Source organism: Hippocampus guttulatus, chromosome 2, assembly GCF_054856545.1.
Source record: "Hippocampus guttulatus isolate MCC_2025c chromosome 2, RoL_Hgut_1.0, whole genome shotgun sequence".
NCBI lineage: Eukaryota > Metazoa > Chordata > Actinopteri > Syngnathiformes > Syngnathidae > Hippocampus > Hippocampus guttulatus.
In genome coordinates this window covers 30,974,357-31,002,148 of record NC_141262.1, presented here as the reverse complement: position 1 = coordinate 31,002,148, position 27,792 = coordinate 30,974,357, and the positions used below count along the sequence as shown (strand labels likewise).

The following is a 27,792-nucleotide window of genomic DNA, read 5'->3' as shown; positions in this document are numbered from 1 at the left end:
TAAACATTTTCAGGTCAGAACACGGTGAAAGTGAACCGAAAAATAACTGTAAGTTGCCACAAAATATTTAAAGTCGCACTGTTATTGACTTGCAAAGCACTTTTGGTGTGTGCTAAATACCTCAGATGACACTGAGAGCAGTGCTATCGCGGCCAGCAGTAGCGTTGTTGAAACCGTTTGTTCATTTTGAGAAAATGTCATTTCTTCTCCTCTGTGACAAGTGTGCTACCCCCCCCCCTTTTTTTCTTTCCTGATTCAGCCCAACATGTGTGCAGTATGAAAATAAAACTCAAAAAGCATGTCGATGTGTTTTCAAGCATAAGATTTGAAGACTAAGACAATAATTGCTTTACATCTTAGAAAACGTTATTAATCCGTTTTGCTAGGACATGAGTGTGGCGCCTACCTATTTTCCTCATGCTGAGTCTCTGTATGGCACAGTGTGACAAAGATCTGTTCTTGACCTCGAAATATGATGTCGTGGACCGTCGTAACCACTCTCAGTCAAGTAGGTGACATCATTTAATTAAAATACCTTGATCATTTTCGACATTTTGAAATCGTTGCGGTCCATCGGCTCAGCAGCCTTCTGTGTTGCAGGCCTCCTACAGAGTGAAAAATGTCCTCTCTGTCTCTCTCTCATCCTACTACAGCAGATCACCTCTCTTGAGCTAAGCAAGTTATATTAAGCCCAGTTTATATAATCTTTTTTAAATGTCGAGTTAGCGACCTGGTGAGTCAGCTTTTGCTATTCATATTACATCCTGCGTCATTCTTCTACATCATGCCATGTATGAGTCCATGAAACAATTCCCACTGTATCTCTCTTAAAGCAAACAGGCATCCATCTCAGTTGAGGTCCCTCACTGTAAAGGCAGGAGAGTCCAAGATAAGCATCCAAGGCTAAACCTCAAAAAGCCACATTAGTTCCAAAAGCCTCTGCTGCGCCCTTGTACATTTCGCAATAAAGCACTTGTCCTCGGCTTTTATTGGCACGCCACGTGCTGCGTTTTTAAGCCCTGCGAGGGCGCGGCAGACGTCTGGACCCTGGGGTGCAGTCCAAGCATTTTGATTTCTGTTCGCTTCAGTCCAGACTGCTGTAATCAGAAAAGCCTCTTAACTTTTGGGGATGTTTTTTTTTTTCTAAACACCAAATTTTGGTTTCATTCAGTCGTAGATGTTCAGATTTAATCCCAGAAAGCAGATGAGAGTCACTCTCTGTGGAAAGATCAAATGAAAGCTGGCTTTTGAACACTTTTATGTGTAAAAAAAAAATAATAATAATAACAACAAAAACATGAACCGTCATCATCCATCGGAGTTTTGCTGAGGAGAATACAACATATAATTGTAAAGCAGGGCAGTGTCATTGCATTTGAAAGATACAGAAATATCAATGTACTGTAGTGCTTTACAGCTGAACAATTATTCCAAGTAATCATTCAATTCAATTATTCAAGTAATTGACCAACTATATAAATCTGGCAGGAAAGAGGACTAAAATCTATTTGTAACAATGTCATTTTCATAAGTAGAGCCACTTTTCACAAAATAGTTTCAAATCTTGGCACCAAACATGAGTCCTTGTTGATACCGAACTCCCGCATGCAGCTTTTCTGCCTGAATCCAGAAAAGCTTACTAGGACCGAACTCAGTCCCTTCTGAATCCTTTGGTTATTGTCAAAGCTGTACACCGATAGTAGAATAACAACAACATTCCCCACGATAATCATGAGCTTATAGACAGATTCACATTTAGGAAGACTTCTGCTGTACAATGTAGCAGGCGCTAGTTTCTTCTGTTGGTTTTGGACGGTTACTTTATGAATATCGAAATACACAGGCTGTGATTTAAAAACAGAAATATTCACAATTTTATTTATTTTACGCCGGCATTTTTCCTCTGCCAAAGCATATATGGGGCAGAATGCCGCCAAAATTACTCTACTCAAACACAATTTCCTCAATTAAACAGAGTGGATAACGCATTCGTTTCAATCACAAAATCCCAGACTGAGTGCAGGAGGTGCACAGGTATCCAAAAAAGTGTACAGTGTGGCTTTATTGATTGGCAATTACAATCATGGTTGAAACTAAAAGTTCTAACTCTTGGTCCCAGGCCGCCTTGTCGTCCGTGTTATGTTCAAATTTCGGAGGATTCGATCCTATCTATCCACGGCAAACCCGGGGATGGACTGTCCTCTTGTTTTTCCGCGTCGCTGTTCAGCTCTTTGTCTTCCCTTTCCAAAGTGCCATCTCCGCTCCCTCCTCCTTGCTCTCGAATGGCTCGCAGCTGGTGCACCTCCTTCTCCAGCTCTGCGTTGCGGTGGTACATCTCTAAATAGCTGGTCTGCAGCTCCTTCTGGTAGCGGATGACCTTGTCCTTCTCTTTCTGCCATGTCCGCCTCTCTTCCTCGAAAGCCGCGGCCTGGGTCTCACTCTGGCGCCGCTCCAATAGTAGCTCGGCGCGCAGTCGCTCCTCGGTCGGGCCCGCACACACTCCTACGAGCAAAAGATGGTACGAATGTTTCATCAGCGGTCCAGTGGAGCTTTCTGATCCTGACCTGCTTTCATAAATGAGGTACTAACTTCTTTTTTTGTCCCAAAAATAACGAAGTGGTTTATGATCGTCATTATTCCTCCTAGACACTATATAGGAGTAAAGTATTCACACACACGTTTAGCTTTGGACAAGGCCCTTGAATGGCCCCGACACTGGAAAAAAAAAAAAAAAACGGCTTGTATTTTTTGGGGGCCCAAAACATTAAGTTTGAAAAAAAAAAAAAAAGATTAACATTCAAGGCAAGTTAGCACAACCAAGCAAGATAATTGTTTCCTCCAAAACAATTTGCTGAGTTGTATTTATGTAAATCTCGGTAAGTTGGAGAAGAATAGTTCGGTCAACTATTTCTTTGTTGTGAAATGTGAGACAGCCAACTTGCACAACAGAAAATTTTCAAAAAATGTTTTTGAATTGGCCAATTTAAACGTTTATTGAGGATTGTTGCCTTCAAATTGAAATTTTGAAATCGCCAAACTTTTTTTAAATCTACCAGTACTCTTTTTTTGTTTTGTTTTTTTAGTATTTGAAACTGGGAACAGTTTGGAAAAGAAAATTTTCCTGTTCTGATGTACAAAGTAAGAAAGCAAGGTTCATTCTGGCAGGATCAGATAGCTTTGCTGTGGAAATACCGGTACTTGCACCAAAACCTGACCTAAATCCCATCAACACCTTTGCAGTGGACTAGAATGGAGTTTGCGAGAAATGTCTGCAGACATGCCAAAATATTGTACAAAATGCTATATATTGTCCAATGTGTCCGAAGAGATTATCAGGTATATTGCGAGAAATTATGCAATTTCACTTATTTGGTTGAAAAATTAACTTCAATACAGTAATGCCTCCTCCATTGCAGGGGCTACGTTCCAGACCCTACCTGCAATAAACAAAATTCTTGATATGGAAATACCCTATTTAAATACTCTTCAGGCATGTTTTTTAGAGCAGTTACGGCATTTGTATTTTTTTTCAAAGGTCTTTACACACTTTTAAAATAATACAAACACATTTAAATACATTTGGGAGCAAAAGTGCAAGAGCAATGGATAACGGAACTGCGTAACAGTGTGTACCGATCCCTCAACATCGCCCATTTTTTTCCCATACAATTAACTTATCATCTCACAATATAAAGTACATCAATCATGATAAAAAGCAGGATTAGAGCAGATGACATTCAATATTTTTTGCACCAAAAAATAGGCTGTGGTGACGTAGAGTACTTCCTCTTTCATTGTTTTTTCAAATGTACACGGTCTCAAACGAAATAAGTATGCCTTCGTCTAGTGGATGAAAGTGGAATACCAACGCATGTTAGACCAAAACAGTTATCGACTGTTTAAAAAAGGAAAGATTAAAAAAAGGAGAAATATGCAATTTATCAGGACGGTGAACCTGGAACCTGCCAGGAAGAGGGTTTACTGTAATGTATCTTCATTCATCGAGCTATGCCAGCCACATATAGTGATGAGCAGAGCAAGTGACGGCAGAAGCTAAGGCAAACCTGTGTACTCACCTGTTGCCGTTCATACAACAGAATAAATAATAGCTTGGCATTCAACTATTACTATTCAACATGCCCAACTTAACAGTGAATAAATTGAGACATTCTGATCAGCATTTTAATATTCATATTTTCTGTGGCATTTTTTTGTTTTGTTGTGTGCTGTAATTTTTTTTTCCGATGTAAAATAGATCAGAAGGTGAGCTAACCAGCAAATTATCACTTGAGTCCTGTAAATTCATGTCAAGTCCCATTCAGAATTTGGAAGCATTTCAAATGTGTTTAATTGAGCCCCAAACACTACCTGTTGCACTTTCGTCTCCTTTTCCGTGGTCGCTGGTGCCGCGAGAGGGTCTTCTGTGACACTGGGAGCTGTGCAGGATGACCTTCAGCGCATCTACTTGACTGTCCCTGTTACGAAGCTCCAGCCGAGTCTCTCTGAGCTGCGTCTTCAACTGGAAGATCTCGCTTAGCTTGCGGGTCACCTCGGCTTGAGAGTCTCGAAACTGCTGCTTAAGCAAGGAGATCTCTCCGGACTTCTGGCAAACCTTTGAGGAACAAAAGGCATAAATGAGACCCAGCAACATCGAATTCACTTTAAAGCGAGCGCTTCTCCCAGTCATAAAGTGTAGCCCACCTCCCACTGTGTCTCCTCCAGGGTGGGACTTCTTGGCTTGCCCTTGGCCTCGCCCTCCCGACTTCTTTTCAGACCCTCGAGCTCTTCTTGCAGTTGGGTTTTCTCTTGCTGGGCCTTGAAGAGCTGCAGCTGGAAACCACGCTGGGATCGCTGGGCATGCTGGGAAATCTGTCGCAGCTTGGCGGCGTAGAGGCGCTTCAGTTCCTCCACTTCCTTCTCCCACAGACGTTGTTTGCCTTCAAACACCTACGCGCAGGGAGGACGTGAGGCGCAGGCCTCCAACAAGACGGACGACACTGATTCGTGATCCAGAAGAGGGATTCACCTGAGCGATGGCGCCCTCGCTCTCGTCCAGGTTTCTTCTCATCTGCTTCAGCTCGTGTTCTTTCTCCACCAGCCGCTCCTCCAGATCCCGCACCTTTGAGAGGGTCATGTTATGCGCGTGGACCAAGGTTATTAGAGTTCAGGAAAAATAACTAAGTAACAAAAATTAAATATTTAAAAATATTGTCATTAATGGGGAAAAAAAATGCTTAAAACAAAAGAACGAACTGAAACTACATCTTTTGTTGCTAAAACTAACTATAATGACAGCAAAAATGTTGATGTGTTTGATGATAATAAACCATGAGCTTTCATGGTTTATTTCTGTGTACGCCCATCACGAATGGCATGTTACTTTTAAAAAAAATAATTAGTTTGCGATACAACTGACATTTTCCAAAAGGTAATTGATTTACAAATTATTGCCTTGTACAAGCAGTTAGTGTTACTCAGCAAATCAATTATGATACACACACACACTGCGGCATGTTTTAATTATATTCTCTCCGATTATCCTCACCACTTCCTCTACCGACATGGAGAGGGTCCAGTCATAAGGAGGTGGCGCTTCTCCTCCGTACGGCACCAGGCGGCTGAGTGTTGCCATGCTGCGACACGCCATTTCCCCCATGGTCCCACCTCCCGCCCCAACAGCTTGGGCGCCCAGCGAGGTGCGGTCCAGGGAGCCGATAGTATTGATGTGGCCCATCGATGCACTAGAAAGGCCATACAAATGTCGTTTTCAAGCAGCGATGAAGAAATGAGAACAATTGATTGGAGGCTGGGAAGTGACACAGACCTGATTTGAGCCAGGTTTGGGCGAAAGGGGGGCCGATACGGCGGCAGGCTATTCATGGAGTTGTGGCCCGAGTCTGACAGATTGTCATCCTCCTGGCTCGCCCCTCGTGCGGAGGAATGAACCTACACACCAATAAGTGCAATGCCAGACAATGTCCAAATTGTTGATTAGCTTCGCTTTGGGCCATTTGTTATGATGCAGAAACTTGATTGGGGAGTGATGCGTTTTCTCAGGCCCTTACAATTAAGCAAGAATCCGACAATTTACTTTCAGTGATGTAGAATCACAATCTCAATTTTTTTTTGACGTTTTTACCCGCAACTTCTTTGGCTGTCTACTGTATTTTGAAAAACACATGGCTTAAAAAATTTGTGGGTTCAATCATAAACATCCCACTCACACCAAGGGACAATTTAGAGTGTTCAATCAGCCTGCCATGCATGTTTTTGGAATGTGGGAGGAAACCGGAGTACCCAGAGAAAACCCACGCAGGCCCGGGGAGAACATGCAAACTCCACACAGGGAGGCCGGAGCTGGAATCGAACATCTGCACTATGAGGTCGACGCGCTAACCACTGGACCACTGGACCACCGAGCCATTCTAGTTCTGGTTTGCTTTCGGACTCGGAAAGAGATTTTGCAAAATGAACACATTTTCTTCCGCTGAACTGGGATCAAGTGAAAATGTTGTGAATGATAACAGAAGAGACCGTGTACCTTGTCGTTACCAGCGGTGGAGCCTCCGTGACGAGAAGGCGAGGATGAGGAAGATGAGCTGGAGAGAGTTTTGGAGAGATGGGCGTAGGCTCTGTGCAGCCCATTAGATATGCCGTGGTCCACGTCTTCTGACTTGGAAGATGGATACAGGTTCTGCATGGAACTGAAGTTTTTGGGAGTGACGGGTTTGAAGGCAGATGACCTAAAGCGGGCCTGGGGGAAACAAGAACATTCAAGAGACTTTAGGAAATCACATGCGCGGATACTGGCCTATCAAACTAAATCACACCAAAAAAAAAGATCAAAATTATTTCGCCTTGAGCAAGACATACAAAGGAATAGTTGTTATGATTGCATTAATGTCGGTGGTTTATGTTATGTGTTCTGTTGAACGAATATTATTTTATGTTAAATGTTCTGTAAAGCTCTGCAGCTGTTGTGAAAGCACGATATAAACAAAGTTGTCTTGTATTGCATTGAGGCTTCCCAGCACGACTGATTGAATTTCAGTTTGCGAGATTTTGTTTCAAGCAATGAATCCAAGCACAGTGAGTCTCCCAGATGGACGCTTGATTGACCACTGACATGTTGCGGGCGTGTTGAAGGATGCATCCAGAGCAGTATAAATATGATACTTGATCCATTTAGCACAACCTTGGCAGCTGGCCACTGGCTGGATGTCAATATAAAACACCCACATTGGCTGCTTGGAAGTTATTATTGTGTTCCTAGGCCGTATCTAAATCAAATGATGACGTTCTATCCCCTACATGGTGCTTCAATTACTTATCTACTATTATATGGACAAGGCAGAAGTATAAGACACCATTTTTAATCAGTCATTCATCAATAAGGGTTTATATCCCAAGATTTGAACTCCTCTGGATTCCAAAGACTCAGGCTTCACTCACAAAATTGTTGGGCAAATAAAATAACCCAATTATGTGTCAAAAAGGGACCGACTGCCACATGGGTCCCTTTGACCCTACTTTTAGGGTTATTCATTTCATTAGGACGAGAAACTTTCTCATATTAACAAAGAATTTCTCTCGTTAGGATGAAAAACATCTTTCTCCCGTGCGCTAGCTTATTGACCTGCGTGAGCTAGCTTCCCGTGAACGATCGTCTATTTTTAACCTGCTTCCAGCGCAATGAGAAAATGGCGGCAGAAGAGGACACTCTTTCCTCAAAACGATACCAAATACTGTTATCGACCAACTAAAAGAAGATAAGGTGAGGATCATTGTGTCTAATTAGGAGAACGTTTTCTCGTTTGGACTAAAAAGTTTTCTCGTCCAAACGAGAATCGTTTTTTGTTCTCCATGTCACTTTCAGGACTCCGTAGATTTTTGACCCAAGTGATTTTTAGAGCGCCATAATCCATGTTATTCGATAGTGCAGTCAAATCAACATTTACCTTTTCATATTTTCCACCACTTGGTAGTGAGTTCTTGCTCAAATCAATCTCTGTGATATCTTTGTTGAAGATTTTGGCATCCAGGTTTTCTTTTTTATGCCCACCGATAGAGGCCATGATGTCATTCTTGGAGCCACCGCTCTGGTTTGCTTTGGTCTCTTTTCTGTTTGGGAACACAATAAATCAACCATGGAATGTGACAACAGCCTGGGAATGGAACAAGTGGTGTCACCCACCTGGTGATGTTGAGGTAGTTGAGGAGCTCCCTCTGGGTGAAGCCTTTCTTCACGAGGCTGTTGGACGGTTTGGGCCTCACCTGGGGAACGGCCTGGTTGACTTTAGTAGGAGACACGTCGGGCTTCTCCACCAGACTGCCTACACTTCCCATGTTGCAGCGGGGCGAAAAGGACGGTGCCGGGAATGGTCTTTGAATTTTTTTACCAGGACGAGGAAGTGTCTGAACCGAGGCCGCCATCGGGGACACGGCTCACAAGGGAGGAAAGGTGCTCTGGAAAGAGAGAAAACACATTGCATGGGATCAATGTGACAAGATTTACACTTCCTGCCTTGACGTTTTAAATGCTACATGCTCACTTTAGTTTATTTTCCCTCCCTCCCTTTTTCTCCGCTCCACCTTTTGCCCCATTTTATTACCCTGAACGTATGTCATCAGCTGTGGTCCTCATGTGTGCGCAAGCAGCAGTCTCAGAACCCAGCTAAACCCACACACTCACACATGCATCCGCACTAGCCCAGCCTCATCTCCCATCAGACAACAATGCATGCAAAAATTACACATTGGGGAAAAGAACAAACATCCGACAGCTCTGCAAAAATACCCGCTGTGTACTCGCAGTTGTTTCAGAAGTGGTTTTAACCATCATGCGTTCATGTCTGGCCGTCCCGGCAGCAAATAACATGTGGCATAGGAGGCTGATGTTTATCCGGAGGTCGGGCAGCATATGTCAAATCGCAAGCCTGTTGCGTAACTCTGATCCAACTAGGTTACAAGTGCAGAGCTCGTGGGGGGGGGGGGGGGGGGTATGTTTTGCTGAGCCTTATGGCCAATTCAATCTGGTGCTTATTTTGCAAATGGCCTGCATCCCACGAAAGTCACATGTCCAATGTACTCTTGACAAAATGGATGCTGTGTGCAGTACTCTTGTGAAGTTCTACCTGCAGGCATCTGTCTATCTAGCTGGCTATCTATGGCAGGTAAACAGAACAAATATTCACTGAGACTGACTGAAGAAGTGTCTCCATCTACCATGTAAAATTGGTGTCGAGCTATTGCTGCACACAGATAAACTTTGAATATTTGGAGAGGTGCAACGTTTAATCGACAATTAATTGATCAAATGAATCGACAATTATTTTTATCATCGATTACCGGTAACTGTTTCGAGGGTTAATTTAAATTTGTCGAAATCCTTGGAACTTTAGCCTCTCAACAGCAAATGTTCTCCGATTTCTGTAGTCCTCAGTGAAAGCAGATTGATGTGTTGTTTCCCCCTCCCCTTTCAAAATAAGACAATTTCAAATATCTTGTTTTATTTTGGATAACAGTGGTCAACATTTTTGACGATTTTCTTAAACTAGTAATTAAAACACGATTAATCAATGTATCATTCATTCGTTTTCCAAAACAATACAGAAGGTAAAAACAAAAACCAAAAAAAGACTTTTTTGATCATATTTGTTCAAAACACCAAAATAATTAAAAAGATGAATAACAACTCTTTTTTCCGATTTTTATTTTTTAGACACAAGTGTAAAACGGGAAAACCAGATCACAGGCGATTCGAATATTTCATGTACTATAGCTACCGCAAGTTGTGTCACCTGGAAAGAAAGTTGAACTGGAAGAGAGCTTTCATATGACTCGCGGGAACTTCATTCATTTCTATTGAGAGATGGGCTTAAGCACACTTTAAAACATCCTAACTTGCTGCATATCAAAGCAATGGTCATGTGGTTTGTTTAGTTGCAAATGTCAGACATGTGGCTACAATACAAAATAAAAAGATCAGTGTGCGTTGAATTAAAAATCAGGACTTTTAAGGAAAGGTATTTTAAGGAAGGAGTGCAGCGGATTGGGAGACTGCGAAAAGACTCATTCATAGTGCACATTTTCCTTTTAGAACCGACGACAAGTAACCGAGGAGTCTGTCCAGTCAATGTAATTTGACATGTTGATAAATCATTAACTGCATTTTTTTTTCTCTTTACCCTTGCTCCCACCCTCACATTACGCCCTCTAAGATGGCCTCATTGAGGTTGTCTAGTGATTTCAGCAAGAAGCCATAAACATTTGAAAGACCACAAAAGCAGCAGCATTCCTATGAAGATGAGTATTTGCGCTTGGTGCAACATACATTTCCTCTAGACTGGATGAAAATCCGTTAGTTATAAGGCTCATACTGTCAAACAAGACTCTTCTTAATTTGAATTTAGAGTCTGCATTGAAAGCGTCTTCAGGGACAACATGCAACAGCAAAGTTTTGAACCCAGCGACCCTCAAAACTCTGCGGCATATCTGCTGACATAGAATTTAACATGTTGCCTGATAATATCAATGTACTGGCAAATAAAATAAAAAAAAATAAAACCTTATAATATCATCTGAAGTTTTGGAATATCCTACAATGGCTAGTATAATTTGGCGTGACCCTAATTGGAACCTCAGATACTTGAGCCCCCGCACTGCCTACCTCTTCATGCTCACCTTCCAAACAGTCTGGATATGCATTGGCATGTCTCACTTTGAATACATCATGAAGTGCTTTACACAGCTTCCCTCTGCCATTACGCAAATTGTTCAAATAGGGAGAGAGAAGAGAGCGCAAAAAAAAACTTGGGGGTACTTTGCTCAGGCCACTCAGCCACTTTCAGACGAAAGCTGTTCATGTTTAATTCACGCAGCTACCATGTAAAACTTTGCACTAAATCAACCAGCTAGTAAGCCAATCCAACACAAACTGAGATAAAAGATGCTGAAAATGTACACAAACACAGGCAATTGCTTCAAGACCGAGATTTCCAGGGCACCCCAAACATATAATAAGACTTGACTTAGTTTTTTTTTTTTTAAATCCCATTTTTGGGGGTGGGGGGGTATTGAAAGCATTTTTAAAAATTATTTAAGTCTCAATTCCCATGCTTCAAAACAAATCACAATGCTTAATCTATCACGACCATTTAGAGTTGTCTCCCCCATCCTTGCCATGGCCCATTGCATCTTCTTACAGCTTAATTTAAAGCGCGGGTTCACAATAAAAACAAAAACAAAAACAAAACAAGACACTTGTTTTTGTAAGAAAAAAAAATATGCGTAACTTGACAGTAGTGCATGATGAATATCATCTGTGAAACCGAATCAGCCATCACTGGCCCTCACTTGCGCCTTCAGGTTTCAGTCATTTGTTGTGCACTGGCGGGCACGCTCGTTCGACCGCGGCGCTGACCGGTTATCTTCTCGTTTGACTTTTCAAGCACCTCGTTTGTAATGGAGTGTTACTATCACGCTCCATTTAATTAGTAGAGATGTCCCGATCACATCCGTTTGCATCCAAGTCTGAATGTTTTGTTTTTACAGTATCTTGTATGTCACTGGCTTCGTAGGATGTATCAAGCCCAAAATACTGCAAGCTGATCGATACTCGACAAGAAGAGCAGCATCCACTTTGTTTCCCATCGTTACCTTTCAATTTATTGGCCTGAACAAACCAGACGACAACATTTACAGTAGCAAGCTAGCCCTGACTATGGTCCGCCTCATCCCCATCTCTTGATTGATGTATGCTTCTTGCTTAAAGGCAGAAAACTTTTCCTCTCTGTGATAACTTTTTTTAATGTACTCTTTAGCTTTTTATTATGCTCATAGGCACTTTTTTTCCACGTGACAAATTTCTTGCAGTATGTCCAGATCATGACTGGACTTCCACTGAATACTAAAGCGGTCATGTCAAACATTGTGCATGCCATTCTAAAAGTGGAAACACTCCATGTTTTCATTGTCAATGTTTTAATATAGGGCAGTTTACCTTTTATGTGTCACTATTAATACTTTACATGGGTGTATGATAAGAATTTCAAAATGCTAAGGAGGCAATTGATTCATGTTTTAGGATGCCAACAGATGAATTCATACACATTCCATTATTTTCCACGGGATTTTTTTTTCCTGCGGACAAATTGGAGATTGTGAGTTGGGAAGAACAATTTTGAAATACAATATAACTGCATGTTTTTCCCCCTCCTATATTGCGATTGCGATTGAATATGCGCTTATTTTTTTTCAAGGTTGCCTTCCCTCGTATTTCAAATGAATCAGAATTACAATAAGAGATTATATACAGTACATAAAATACTGCAATGTCACAAATTGGTCAATTTCCTATTTTTTTTTTCACAAACTGAAAAACTATTGGTAAGTGTGTTGGTGTTAGTTTTCCAAATTATTGACTAAACTACCCTCCAACTAGCTGGCCACCAGTTTAGAGTGTAGCCCACCTCCTGCCCAAAGTCAGTTGGGATAGGCTCCAGCACACCCGCGACCCTCTCCAGGATAAAGCGGTTCAGATAATGGATGGATGAGTGGCTAAACTGAAGTGCTGAAGATGGCTTGCTCTCTTTTAAGATGAAGAACAAACTTTTTGGGGGAGGTCTTCTGAAAAGTCATGATTTTGGAGGTACAAGGGCCCCCCCCCCCACACACACACAGACACACAACAAATTCCAGACTTTGCGATTTCAAAATCTCAAACGACTACATTGGGATGTCAATTTGAATGTGATTGTTCAGCCCTACTTCCGAATAATTCTGGACCTTAATAACTTCCAATGGACACACTGTTTGCAAAAATGCATCGTACTGTTTTCTCTATACAAATGTTTGCTTCTCATCTTTGCATAACCCGCACAACTACCACATCTACAATAACCACAAAAACAAAGAAAAACCCTCAGCTTTCAAGTGGAGGCTCTCTGGGACCAAGTCCCTCCTAAAATAGCAGATAGAAGTCTGACACTTGAGTGTGAAGAGTGGACAGTTCAGACGCTCGAGAACATTTGGGTCAGTCAGCAGCACCACAACATGCACAGTGGAAGGAAAATTCCAAAGATACTTCACAGAACACGGGTTTGGACTTGTCGGTTTTTTGATGCACTGAATGCTAACTCCCATGGACGCTTCACACACACTTGTGTATGTGTACGGGTCACTCAACACAGCCTTGCAAAAAAAAAAAAAAAACCCTCCATGATTGCGGATCTGATACCCCCACGGACATTGCCTCCCCTGCCTCATATCAAAGTTTGTTTACATTGGTGGGGTAACTGCAGGTCCCATCTCAACCTCCCACACAGCGCACACTTGGTTACATCACATTAGCTCGGTGGAGACAGGACGTTGTGCTAAAACTCAAATCATCCACTGGTCTCCCTTAATTTGTTCCACTAACAACTGCAGTGATACGGTGAGATTTAATTACGCTGGTTAATGCTTGAGTTTGAAACATCGTGGTCTAGTTATATCCAGAGGTATCCATCCATCCATGCATCCATCCATCTGTATACTGTATACACATATTAGGGCTGCCAAGATTCATCGATGAGTCTTGACGGGTCATTTAGATATTTATTTATATGTCGCTTTGTTTTTTTGTCAAATCTTTTCCCGCTGACTGTAAGCCTTGACTGTGATGCAAATGCGCAGTCCAGGTAATCCGTGATGTAAACAGAAGCATTGGAAGTTATACGGTATTACGGCTAACCCACGTGAGCAAGAGTCCGAAAGTTCGGGTGCATTTGACCAAAAATACTCAGAGATGAAAGTGGACTTTTCTGAAAATCCCGGAAAAATAAATAAATAAATAAATAAGCACACACACACACACACACACACACACACACACACACACCTGGCTGATCTCGCATGAATCAGTTTACACAAAACGCTCTTCAAATACTCGACATTCAATGACTAATCTTCCTTTTGTGTGTACGCGTGCACCCTTTGTGGCTTCCGTTCTTGACGAAATTTCGAAATCTCCGAGAAATGGCGAGGCCATGAGAATGCGAGGCGAGGGTATTACTGTTGTGGCGATGCCACTCAAGCTCAGCGAGCCTCAGCAGTAGATAGTCCGCTGCTCCCTGCTGTGCGTGCTTCAGCGCGAACATGTACGCAAGCGCGTCTTTTGATTTCAACCAATCAGCGCAACGACGACACACACGACAACAGCTAAGCTAAACTAGCCGAGACGACACTCGAAGTCGGACGGACACTTTTTCTGCCAATCTGTGTGTTTGCCTTTTTGTCCAAATATATTTTTTACGACAACTGTCTTGTCCACGGTGTCTTTTATTCGTTCCACTGGGGTTTAGCAAGTGTATTTAAGTGTGTTTAAGTAAAATCTCTTTACTGTTACTCGTGTTAGTGTCTCAACATGGCTACGCTCCTGAAAGCAAAAGAACGAACTCAAACGCGTCTTCGTTCAATGTTGTCAACTCATATCCGAATTAATTTTAGGCAAATTTTCCTCAATTCTCCGGAGAGATTTTCATAGAAATTTGAAAAACCCGGAATTCCAGGAAAATCCGGAGGACTTTCATCTCTGAATACTGCATACGATGCAAATCTCCCTTTCAGGGCAGTGGTGATAAACGAGCCTCTAAAAAGGAGGCACGCTGTGGCTGATTCCTGATTTCATATCTGACAGAGCGACAGTCTTGTCTGGAAGCTAGCATTTTGTGTCTGATGTAATGGTACGCTAACCTATTGTAGCGTCAACTAAGAATTACAGAGGCATTAGTCAGCAAACTCACGTTTATCAACAACCAAAACATCGTTTTTGTATGCCCGTGGCTAACATCGAACAGGCGCTCCCTATAATTGAAGTTGCTGCATCATTTATAAACGTGTCAGAAATGTTGGAGATCCTAACACTCATTCACTTAATTTTCCACATCGGCCCATTAAGCCATTGGGATTCGTTACACTAATGTCGCTTTTCAGGTGTGACAAATGGAACAAGCAGGTTCATGCATGTAAAGTCAATGAACAGCTTGTTTATCTTCTCCGATGTGGGTGGGATTTAAGATCTGTGAAGGAATTTTCTCTGCTGGTACTTCCTTAACATTCCATACTTTTGTTATCAACCAACACTCTTTGGTTTGTGGTCTGTTTGTCAGACTTTTCGTCACTCAAATTTCCCACACATTGTCCATTCCATGCCTTACATCTTAAAGACGCTCTATTCTTTATCAGGCAAGCAACCAGACTGTGACCCAGTCATATGACAATCAGATCATGATAAAATGATGAGAAATGTAAGGGCACGTATGACAAAACACGAGATGATGAGTGAAAAGGTGCAACATTTATGTCAATAAAATTATGGCCAGCGACTGCGTGTGGATAGAAGACAGAAGCATTTAGTCCATATTAATTGATTTGTTGTCTTCGCTGTGGCTCCACTCAGTGGCGGTGTGAATGGTTGTTCATGTCAATATGCCCTGCGACTGACTGGTGACCGGTTCAGAGTGTAATCTGTCAGCACCACTGCGACCCTGTACAGGATAAGTGGTTCAGGTAATGGGTGGATGGATATTTTCATGGCGACATCTGACAGAGGGAGAGAGAGAGAGAGTGAGAAGCAATATAGCAACCTAATGGTGATTAGTAATGGTGTCAGTATTACTTGTAAATTATAATTTTGTGGGTTTTAATTTCCCACAATGCTTATAATTAATACAGAATAATCGGCATTTATCAAATAACTTAAGGAGATGAAACAAAAAACAAATGTCTATTTCTTTCGGTCTCAATAAATATAAATGTCAGCATTTCAAGCAATAATGATTCATTTTTGTTGTCACAATAAAAATGCCCTTGGAATAGATATTTAAAAGTGAAAATGGATGAATGGATGGATTAAAAAAAATAAATTTAAAAAACAATTCAGTTACACTTTCCGAGTTAGAGCCTGCTTATATGGTTGGGGTGCCGCCATTTTTTTCCCCATATGAAAACACCACTGTAGCTGCCAGGTCCCTAAAATATCCTCTGCCCTATTTTGTGTCTGGCGTCTACACGCCGAGTGCTCAATAGCAGCTTTTCTCTGCAGCGATGAACAAATGCGACCCGCTTTGACCTCTGTAGATGCCATCAATGAAGACAGTGTGAGAGAGAACACTTGAGCTTTAACAGTACCACTCTTGACCACCACTGAGTCATGCCCCTGAGTCTCCCCCTAAGGCTGCTTCTGGTCCTCCGTGTTTTGCAATTATAGTGGACCTCTTGTGCCAAGTTGCGTCTACTTGCTCCCGAGGTGCGAATGACATGGGCTCGGTTTAGCCACAGACATCCCTCGCCGCATTTCCATGTACGTCTGCAGCCTGTGTCATGTCATATATCACACATAGGATATGACATCCAAATTGCCCTCAGATTGCAGAGAAGACGTATTTCACAGCCTTTTTCTTTGCCTTCTTTAAGTCGCCTCAGGGTTTTGTCTGTGTCTCGCATCCATAATGAATAACCAGCTAAAAATTTGAGGCTACAGCTGAGCAATCTTCGTCAATCCTGCCCCATGGTGACGCTTGCATGCAACAGTCTCCCGCGCAACCGAACACTCTTTGGCCTCACATAGGAGATGATTGTTCTCTTCTATATCTGCAGCGTATTTCGTTCTTTTGCGTTTGACAAGTGTTGACAGTATAAGAACGTGATCAAATCAGCAGATAGTCACACTTGCTTTACTTTCACATTGTTCTGACCGCAAATCATTTTTCCACAAATAACATGGCCCAACACCAATTTGTAACTTCGAAGAATGCAGAGGCAAAAAGCACAATTAAAATTGCGTTTGTGTGACAGTGTGGGCTACTCATGAAAATACTAGAAAAAATTAGGCTTTTGAAAGATTTAACCCTGGAGAACCCACGGGGTCAAATTTGACCCCTATAAATTCTGCTACTTCAAATACTGCCCTTAAATCCCAAAGGGTGATTTGGCCCTACTCCTAAACTAGGATTAAAGCGTTGAAAATTTGAAAAAACATATATTTTGGTGTTCAGTGAACATATAGCAGCCATTTAATGTATAATTGATCATTTTCCAAAGAAGAAAAAGGTTCTTGGGTTCTCCAGGGTTAAAAGGCTAAGATTAGCACACTTTTAATGTACGTCATCATACTATGACAATTTTGTCGTCTCCCATGTCTCATATTCATGTTAGCCATGGTGCCTGCAGCTGAGATGTCTTTGCTCTCAGTAGGCGAATGCATATTGACCTCTGCTGGTTGTGTCATTTTGTATTTTCTTAAGAGAATTCAAATATCGGCTTAAGTTGTCATGTGTAACCCCACATGGGCTTACTGCTGGTTGAACTGGCACGGGCTGCATGGACCCATATTAACCTGTATCTTTGTATGCTATGCAAGGCTGTTTTGGTTTAAAATGAAGGCCCCCGAGGGACCGTGTAGCCAAGATACACACACACACACACACACACACACACGTATTAGCACTATTCACGTGCCCTCCTGTTTATTTATTTCCTAGTTTGTTGCAGCAGAGAATGAATGAGTTGCATTTTGCCTGACTTTGGTGAAATTTGAAATTCTGACTGTTATTACCACTTGGTGTGTGTGTGTGTGTGTTTTGGTCCATACGAGTAAGATTAGCTTTCGGAGAAAAAGGATAAATACCTGACCCCCAGGGTTAGCATCTGTTTGCTTTGCACCCATCCCACACACCCATGTGGGCTTCAGGAATCAGCCGAGTGGGTAAAACAAAGCAGTTCTCCATCCATCAATTTTGGACGAGAGGTAAGGTACACTCTGGAATGATCAGCAAATCGGTCTCAGGCGATCAATGGGCAAATAACCATACGCTCTCACGATCACCTCAATGGGCGGTTTCGAGTCTTCAGTTAACTAGCATGCATGTTTTTGGAACGTGAAAGGAAACAACGATGCAGAGGGAAACCCACACTGATCTTTCCGGAACCTATCAACTGGGAGGCAGACAACCACGACGCCACCATCGTGAGAAAAAGACCACCTGCGTGAAATAAGCACGATACAAATAAATGGCACATTTGACAGTATCGTCAACAAACAAAATATTCAATATTTGTACTAATAAGGTTATTTATAACAATGATAATACGAAGAACAATAACAATTCGGGACCAACTGACCCACATTGATTTTTTTTTTAATTTTCAATATTTGGCAGAATAAAATTCCGATGACCAATTAATCAGATGATTAATTTAAAAATTTTAATAAATATAATGAATACTTTAGCGCTTATGCAAAATGCAACATTGAAGCCAGCCTGTGTTCATGCTGCTTACTTAATAAGCAGCAGTTCAGTGAGAGGTATGTGAATCAAGAGAACGATACAAGGAAATAAATGCACATTCTTAGCATTTCTCCCTGGCTAATAATTCATAGAACCCAAACGTTGCCGTTGATACTATGGTGGAAAGGTTGCGTGTTGGGTCAGTTCAGAATGGTCTCAAAAAGAGCAAACCCATGAGAAAAACACATGGGTAGCCTAACGACCGACATCTAATCACTGGTCATTTTACCAGATAATCATACTGTGTGTGTGTGTGTGTGTGTGTGTGTGTGTGTGTGTGTGTGTGTGTGTGTGTGTGTGTGTGTGCGTGTGCGTGTGTTGGCATGAGCTGATTAGATAGAAGCACAGGAGAGCGAGAGTGGGGAAGAGTTTGCCTTCCCTTTTGTGAAGCTTCTTTGTTTCCCAAAGTGGTTCACGTAGGAGTTACCCTTTTGTAATTATGGCAACACAAATCACGCTCACTTCCCACATCGATCCAGGTCCGCTCAGTCCACAGCTGCAGTGAACGTGCATCCACATAAACAGGAGGCTGGGCTCACAGCAGTCACCGAGGATGTGTCACACTTAAGTGCATTATTTAAAGTAACGCTTTTCAGATTTTTTGACTGGTTTTATGGTTAGCGGGACACTAAATTATCAGCCCGCATATCAGGCTGAACACTAGGATGCTGTTTGTACTGACAAACAGCAAAGTGGAAACAAGTTCCTTGCACTGTTTCTAATGACAACAGTAAAGGGTGCGGGAGACTGCACCACTACGGAAACACAAATGGAACCACTGTTTCGACAAAAGCAACCTAATGACTTACGCACCTCTGGTCGACAAGGCATCAAGAAATCCCAAGGACACAAACGGACCATCAGAGCAGCAATTATACATGAACACACACAAAAGAATGTCAATAAAGGGATATCTCTGCATGGGTCAGCAAGCCCAGGTAATCCGAGGTGTCTTTATCTAAGCACCATGCGGTTCCACTTTGGTGATAATCAGCCATCACATGTTCATTAGCGTCAATTCAGTGGGGGTACTCAGTGTGACGTCATCTTCCCAGAAGCAATGCCTTGAAAAAGTCAAAGTTTACCCATACCAATTCGGCTCGACTACACACGAGCGCTCTCTGTGGCTAATTAGACAAGTCGCACTGCGAACTTTCACCGCGCTCATCTTATTGGCATGTCAATCAGTGTTTCCACAAGCAGGGTAAACTACATGCACAGTTCAAGCCTTAAATGAAATAGCAGAAATGACCGGCCCTACTGAACATTAAACAAAATAAAGGTCAACCTATCGAATGCAAGTTTTAAACATTTTGGGGGGTACAAAAATGTTAAATGTTAAAGTGCACCAATATTAATGGAATATACTTTAACTAACTAACGAGCTATAATTACAATGAACTGTTCAGTCACGTTTCCATGTTGTGCCTAATTGTAATGAGAAATCATTCCATTCTAAATACTGTGTATTTAGATAGCTTGAATATCGGATTTAAAAAATGTAGTATAGAATTTGCTTTTCCAGGTCTATACAGTAAATCAACTTCAGTTAGAGCAGAATCTAATTTTACAAATAGAAAATACATCAATAATTTACATGGAATTCAGTCAACATCTTGTTCCTTATTTTCTTAAGTAAACACAAAAAATATAAGATGAATTATCAACGTACATTTCTATTAATTAGTCAGGGTTAATTTCATGTCGGATCAGCTTTAATGGTTCGTCTTGAACCAACCAAACTTTAAAGGTATTGAGCAGAGGCTGCATTTCATCTGCACGCGTGGCAAGAGAGAAAAGCATGAAAGTAAATCACTTACCTGTTTGTCCAATTGAATCTGTGACTTATCCCATGTTCCGCTTCTCTTACTGATAACCAGGTCATTGGACTTCCTGTTTGTCAGAGTGATGCGAGGGAGGGAGCTCCCTGGTCCTAAACAATCACCTGTAGGAGGACTGCATGGTGCACAAACACAGGCTAAGCTATTTTTTTAAACTGCGCTTAAGGGCCATGCAGTCAGATGGTTTACTAATTTAACACCGAGTTAACCTAACATGGCTTTTGTAGGGTGTCCGGTACTCTCCAGCTCTCCACCTGCTCATCTTTTTGTGTACTGCGCGCTCACTTAAAGAGGCTCATGTGGTCGGACTCGTTCTGCCTGTTCTCCCGCAGACAAAAGCCCTGCGTGTGGATCCGTTTTGGAGGCGGACAGTCCAGAGCCAACATTGACACACACGGCCTCGTCAGAAAAAAAATACACCGACGCAACCCGCATGTTTGTTATCGAATGAAGGCTCCGACTTGGGCTGAAAGACACAAGAGTGAATACAAGAAGCGGTGAGCCCAGCTTGGGACAATAGTCAGATTGTTAGATGGGCTCCCGGACGGGTTCGGCGCCATATCAGGTTACATGAATCAAACCAGAGGGAAGAAAAGAGAGGACATTGTTCTATAAATCTGCAGAGAAGTTACTTCTGTATTTCCCTCACTTTGCCTTGGAGTGGATCAGCAGAGCTCAATGGTCTGCTTAAAGAAGACGGGTGGGCATGCGGGGTTCTTATTTAATAGCGGACCGAGCCAAGATTGGCAGGCGAGTAAAGACATTCCTGGGCTTGATTGAGCTGCTGTATATAGCCTTACAGATAAAAAAAAAAAAGCAAGCAAATACTTCATTAAAGGACCCCTGCAATGACAGGCTGAACCCCTATCATTAACTCTGAACCCCACAGGCTCATACGGTCTTGCTCACAGAGATTATCATCGATCGGGCTTGTTTACGGCCTGAGACAAGAATGTTTACAGAGATCCATAGATGGAGAAACTAAAGACGGGGCTATGTTGGAGCCTGCTTAAAGATTCCCTACCTGTTGGACATGTCACAAAATGAGAGGATAGTCTGGATCAGACTCATTTCCTCTGTCTAAGATCCCCTGGACAATAACATTACAGGAAGCAGATAGGCTGTCTGGCATTTGAGAAACAACATTAGCCTTGGTCAGACACCCACTGGAGCTCAGCCGATATGTCACAGTCCACAATCACAGTAGGATAAAACGTAACTAAGGTCAAACTGATATACGTAAAACAGTAATGTGATTTAAAATGAGGATAATGTGACTATTATTGAATACTCTGATGGTGTAGCGGTAGCCTACACTCTGCTGACTTTAGTATAGGCAGTGTGGATTCAGCTCTAATGGATTGTACATTACAAAAAGTAAAAATATGAAGCAATATTTTCATGGCTGTCTTAAATTTTGCAGGGTGGAGAATTTGTGAGAAGGAGGGCTGCGCCGCTGTGGGTCACAACTGACTTGAATCATGGTCAATCAAAGCAGTTCTTTTCATTCAATTTTAAATGTGGCACGTTTGATGTTGCCAGTCCATATTTTGACATCCTGAAAATCGGATTTTGGCGAGGATTCTGAACGAGGCCTTAGTCTTGACATGGTGAAACCCCAAATGCACAGTGAAGTGAGCACTTGGAGAACAGGGCTGCAAGTGTAACATGGGTAGAATTGTTTTTCTTTTGGTGTTTTGGTAGATGGCAGCAGGGAGAAAGGGCTGTTTGCACTGTTGTGGGAGTTAATGCATCCAACTTGTTTGCCTGCCAATGAAAGAGACTCCCCTCATTCTCTTTAAATTTAGCCTAAGACTTTAACTAAGACTAAAACTTTTTCACATTGAGGAAATAGAAGACTCAGTGGAGTCGAAGTACGTTTCTTAAAGTACTGCAAGCAGAGCTCCACGGCTGGATGATGTAAAGTTAACCAGGTTGATTATAGATCACCGTTGTCAAGTCGGCACTTGGAGAACACCTTCCACCGTGGTCGTTCTCCTCTGTTTGTTACAGGGGCAAAGATGGGGCAATCGATTTATTTTCACAGGTAATTTTACTCATGTACTGCTGTCAGGTCAAATTGACAGGAACAAAACAAACAAAAATAACATTTGGAGAAGATTGAAAATTGTACCCTCTAAATGAATTCCTTGGTAGGGTTACAATAAATGCTTTCCGGTGCATTGTGTCATTTATGAAAACCAATGGTGACACCCGAACTAAAGCTGACCTCAACTATCAAAGTACATGCTGCGGGTTGGAGATAAACCCCTCGTGAAACCAGCTGAGCTTTACATTCAGTGCAATTCACAGGGTTTGGCTAAATGTGTCACATTTGTCTTGCTTGTATTTTTCTACAAACAATATGCTGTGTGATCACTATTGAGGCACGTGTGTGCAGGTGCACCTCTAATGGTAGATAAAGCACATCAATAAAAAGACGATAAGGCTGCAGGGACGTAAACAACCGCGACTTACTTTGGTTAATAACACAATATATACTAAGAAAATAGTGCCTGGGTGAGGAGCTGTCAGAGTTTGAGCAATGAGCCGTTTTCGTTGAAGTTGGTGACATTTGGGGACAAAGGGCACAGTGAGGGGTCTGTCCGCCCTCTGGCGCTTGCAGACTCCTCCCCGCCCTCCACCCTGAAGGCCCCTCCCTCAACACTTTTGTTTCATTGTTTTATTTGCTCTGTCTTATCTCATTATATCTGCTTCATCCTCCACCTTGAGGGTTTTGGATTGATGGGAATTAACATTTGGGTCAGATCAGTGTGCCAAGCCCACACTTGAACTCTCACACAGTGCAGTCTGTGTTCAAGACCCTGACAGATGATGTGAAAATCAACAAAAGATTGAATGAACAGATACGAAGCTTAATGAGTGAAACTTCCATCGATTGTGTGATATGTTATCCCTCATATGATGCAAAAATGTGCTGCTAATTATGCTGAGTTTCACTTACCTGAATAGTCAAAGTTTCTCTAAATCTTAATTCAGTGGGTTGTCCAGTCTTCCCTCCAAGCAAGAAACTAGCACGAGTGTCAACATCCTTCTTTAGCTCTCAAGTACCACCTGCTATTTGGGGATAATGATTAACTTAGGTGTGTTCTGCAGCAAATAACTCAAGTTTCATAGACCCCCATCTAAAAAAAAAATAAAAATAAAGATGAATTCATCCGTCAGTACTAAAACTAACTACAGCCGAACATCCGGAATGGGTTAAAGCGACATATCCGATGGTGCATAAAGCCGCTGTGCCTTACTTTAGTTCTACCAGCAGATACTCTGAAAAGGATAAGCGTAGCCAAGGAGTGAAAAGCTCTACATTCAGAGAGTCAATGAGATGAGGATAACCTCAGGATTAGGGACTACCATTGAGAAAAAGAGTTGAAAGGAGCGGAAAAGCCAAGTGGAGAAAGAAATGGGAGGTGGGGACTGCACTCGGGTAAGAAGGACTGATTAGTCTTTTTGATTTGTTGACTGGCTTGAAGGGGGAACTTCTGTGACTCAACACAGTGCCAATGGACCATCTGCTGGATTTCAAGTATGCATGAATGGTCTGACGTACACATGCGTGCTACTTGGCAAGTAGAGGAAAAACCTCAAATCATATCGTGACAATACACGTCTGGCAACAGGTTTAAATAGCCCCCCCGCCACATATGAGATTTGTTTGTGAAACAAATGGTCGGCATTTGGCCGGACAGTGTTACATCAGCTGCTGGTGTTTAAAACGGCAACATACGTGCACGCCGCACACACACACGAGCCCCTGGGATGTTGAACAGCTGAATGAAGATGGTCGCATCAGCTGTCTTGCAGAAAAAGGTTGCCCTAATGGGCAAAAGTACTGCAAAATACTGAGCTGGTTTCCTAACCCATTTGCTGGGACACCATGGTCTTTTGAGCAGATGGGGTTACTTTTACCCAGGATTGGGTTAATAATCTTGACCCAGCAGATTGTGTTGAAGTTTGGATTGGGGCAGGTTGGTTGCCATTTTGGAGTTTTAATCTATCATCCGTAGAAATGTCGGGTTCTTATGTCAGGAAGGTTATCTGGTGTAAAAACCATGCCAAACAGCATGCAGGTGACTTGCTGTGGCAACCACTGATAGGTAAAAAAAGGCTTCTTCTTCGAAAATGTTGGGAAAATGTGTATTATTTTTAACCACAACTATAATGATAAACTGGTGACCCATTTCTTGGTAGTTTTAACTCATCAGTACGGATAGCTTTTACCCTCTGTTGGGTTACATTTTTGGCCGAACACACTCGGTCAAATCATCAACCCAATGCACTAAAATAACCCAACATTGATTTTGCCCATTTTCGATGCAGCAATATGTAAGCTGTTTCACCCTGTTTGGGTTACTTTTAACCCAGCAGTTTAAAGAGTTCATGTTAAATGTGTATAAAGTAATGTCACAAGCCGCTTCAATAAGTAAATTTGGAAATGATAAGAATGTCTACTACAAAAGCTGTGTCAAATACTCTGCCTTTACAAAGATAATTATGCGGAGTTTTCTTGCTTACTTTATTAAGCTTTAGGAAAGGGGCATAAATATACCGTTTATGCATTGAGTATATCATTAAAATTATTAGGGATGCGCAAGACCACTTTTTTTTTAAGTCTGACACCAGGATGTGTTTTCACTCTTAAGTACTCACCGATACTGAGTACCAATACCACTAATAGTTTTGATAAACAATCATTCAATTAACACAGTGACACGCAATTGATAACAAAGACCTTTCTGTCCTCCTTTTTGGCACACATGATGATTTTCCGGCACACATGATGATTTTCCAAAGTGTCAAACAGCTACAGTGCAGTGCCAATTACTGGCAAGGGGGAATTACTCCATATCAGATGTTTTTTTTTTTGTTTGTTTGTTTTTTTAATGCCTGAAGGTAGCTGGTATTGGCAGCCATCGCGAAACCTGAAACTGTTACCTGGTTTCAATATCTGCCCATCCCTAAAAACTATATTCGGTGTGCGTGTGTATGTATGTGTGTGTGTGTATGTATATATATATATACTGTATATATATATATATACTGTATATATATATATATACTGTATATATATAGATAGATAGATAGATAGATAGATAGATAGATAGATAGATAGATAGATAGATAGATAGATAGATAGATAGATAGAAACATAACAGCCACTGCAGTCATTTCACATATTGTTGATACTGCACTAAAGCACAGCAAGACTGCAAATCTCCCCCAACTTGACACCCAAACATGCAGTAAAAGTACCGATAACCCACGCTCGAATATACCACACACCCTGTAAAACAGCATCCATTGTGCCTCTATTGTCGAACTGATCCTTCATTTGCGTCAGCGATCTCACACATAGCCACCTCGCTCAAAAGACCCTTCTTGCTATGTTCCAATAGCCCTCCCGGTCAGAGGTCACCTGTGGCCTCCGGTTTCCATGACGACAGCCTGGCAGTCCCCAACATTGAGTTACCCCCCCCCCCCCCACCTCTCACACACACACAAACACACACATTTTCTGTCACCAAACTCCAGACCATCAAAAGAAATTCTAGTGTGTGTGTGTGTGAGAGACAGAGAGAGAGAGAGAGAGAGAGAGACAAGCAATACAGTATAGCAACGTCATGGTGATTAGTAATGGTATCAGTATTACTTGTAAATTATAATTTTGTAGGTTTTAATTTCCCACAATGCTTATAATGAATACATAATAAGCAGCATTTATCAAATAACTTAAAGGCTCAACCCAAACATGCACAGATGTCCACAGCAAACACTTCACAACACGTTACACAAATGATTCCCAACCACTGGAGCAACTTACTCAATTGTACCTGGTCAGAGAAATATTAAGTACTTTTGTGGCAAATCTATCTGTACATAGTAACAGACAAAAATGTAATTAAATGAATTAGATTTCGCCACCAAGCATAATTATTTTGAGTATGCAAATTTTCTGGGACATTTTTGACTGGTGGCGTGCAATGAGTTTTTATCCGCAGTAAAATATGTGCCTTGGTAATTGGAAAACACTCCAGTCCACAGCGATGGAAACTACCGTCGCCCAGAGTCGTTACTCTGGATGAAGCTTGAGACTAACGTTGACAGTGAAGTTCCTCCATCATCCTGCTCAGTGCACGCAGGCACACCTTCAATTGCGATTCGAACCTAAGAGCGTATAAAACGAGGAAGAAATCAGTTTTGCCACTCACCATATCCCGCATGCAGGACATGTCTTCTTCAGCGTGGGTGTCTCCCTGTAGATGTAACAATTCAAACAAGAGGATAGTTTTCCAATGTCGCCGCGAATAAGCCTGCTCAGCGCTTGCACAAACACACACTGGCATGAAGAAGCGTTTCCCTCTCAAACGTTTGGACGGAGCGGAAACACCAGAGGCTGGGAGAAAGTTGCTCGGGCACGTTGTGTGGTAAAAGTGGAGGGAGCGACATCTTGTGGCCACAATTGTAATTACGTCAGGCGTGGATGATTTTTGCTGAAATGGATCATCCGACCATGTATGTGGTCTTAATTTGTCTAAATATTTTCAGATAGAAAATTAAGAAAAAAAGGAATGCACCATGTGGTTATATTTTAGACTCTAAAGTATTTTGATTTTAAGGTTGTGTCTGCATACAACACAACAGTGAAGATCAAATAACGTTAAGAAAATCCAAACATGTTGGCTCACGGTTTAGCCCCCTGAAAATGAAGGCCATCCATCCATCCATCCATCCATCTTCTACCGCTTATCCGGGGCCGGGTCGCGGGGGCAACAGCTTTAGCAGGGAAGCCCAGACTTCCCTCTCCCTAGCTACTTCTTCCAGCTCTCCCCGGGGACCCCGAGGCATTCCCAGGCCAGCTGACATAGTCTCTCCAGCGTGTCCTGGGTCTTCCTCTGGGTCTCCTCCCGGTGGGACATGCCCGGAACACCTCACCAAGGAGGCGTTCAGGAGGCATCCGAATCAGATGCCCAAGCCACCTCACCTGGCTCCTCTCGATATGGAGGAGAAGCGGCTCGACTCTGAGCCCCTCCCGGATGACCGAACTTCTCACCTTATCTCTAAGGGAGAGCCCGGACACCCTGCGGAGAAAACTCATTTCGGCCGCTTGTATCCGGGATCTCGTTCTTTCGGTCACGACCCATAGCTCGTGACCATAGATGAGGGTTGGAACGTAGATCGACTGGTAAATTGAGAGCTTCGCCCTTTGGCTCAGCTCCTTCTTCACCACGACAGACCGACACAACGGCCGCATCACAGCAGACGCTGCACCGATACGCCTGTCGATCTCTCGCTCCCTCCTGCCCTCACTCGTGAACAAGACCCCAAGATACTTAAACTCCTCCACTTGGGGCAAGATCTCCTCCCCAACCCGGAGGGGGCACTCCACCCTTTTCCGACTGAGGACCATGGTTTCAGATTTGGAGGTGCTGATTTTCATCCCAACCGCTTCACACTCGGCTGCGAAACGCTCCAGTGAGCGTTGGAGAGCCCTACTTGAGGGAGCCAACAGTACCACATCATCTGCAAAAAGCAGGGATGCAATACTGAGGCCACCAAAACGGACCCCCTCAACGCTTCGGCTGCGCCTAGAAATTCTGTCC

The 27,792-nt window shown here is 42.4% G+C and overlaps 1 protein-coding gene across 6 annotated transcripts; it reads right to left on the bottom strand.

Annotated features, from left to right (window-relative positions):
• Window positions 1-1,241: 1,241 nt before the first annotated feature.
• n4bp3 (NEDD4 binding protein 3) lies at window positions 1,242-26,544 on the bottom strand. Of its 6 annotated transcripts, XM_086105650.1 has the most exons (11): window positions 17,953-18,351; window positions 17,669-17,800; window positions 8,195-8,466; window positions 7,959-8,121; window positions 6,542-6,754; window positions 5,825-5,946; window positions 5,546-5,741; window positions 5,027-5,119; window positions 4,702-4,947; window positions 4,369-4,612; window positions 1,242-2,502 (listed from the first exon to the last, which is right to left on the bottom strand). In XM_086105650.1, the coding sequence occupies exons 3-11, from the start codon at window positions 8,431-8,433 to the stop codon at window positions 2,144-2,146; spliced, it is 1,875 nt and encodes a 624-aa protein (XP_085961776.1). In that variant the 5' UTR covers window positions 8,434-8,466; window positions 17,669-17,800; window positions 17,953-18,351; the 3' UTR covers window positions 1,242-2,143. The 6 variants fall into 6 exon arrangements, with proteins under 6 accessions (XP_085961776.1, XP_085961773.1, XP_085961775.1 ...); XM_086105647.1 differs by lacking the exons at window positions 17,669-17,800; window positions 17,953-18,351 and adding an exon at window positions 26,401-26,544; XM_086105649.1 differs by lacking the exons at window positions 17,669-17,800; window positions 17,953-18,351 and adding an exon at window positions 20,150-20,988.
• Between the last annotated feature and the right edge of the window lie 1,248 nt (window positions 26,545-27,792).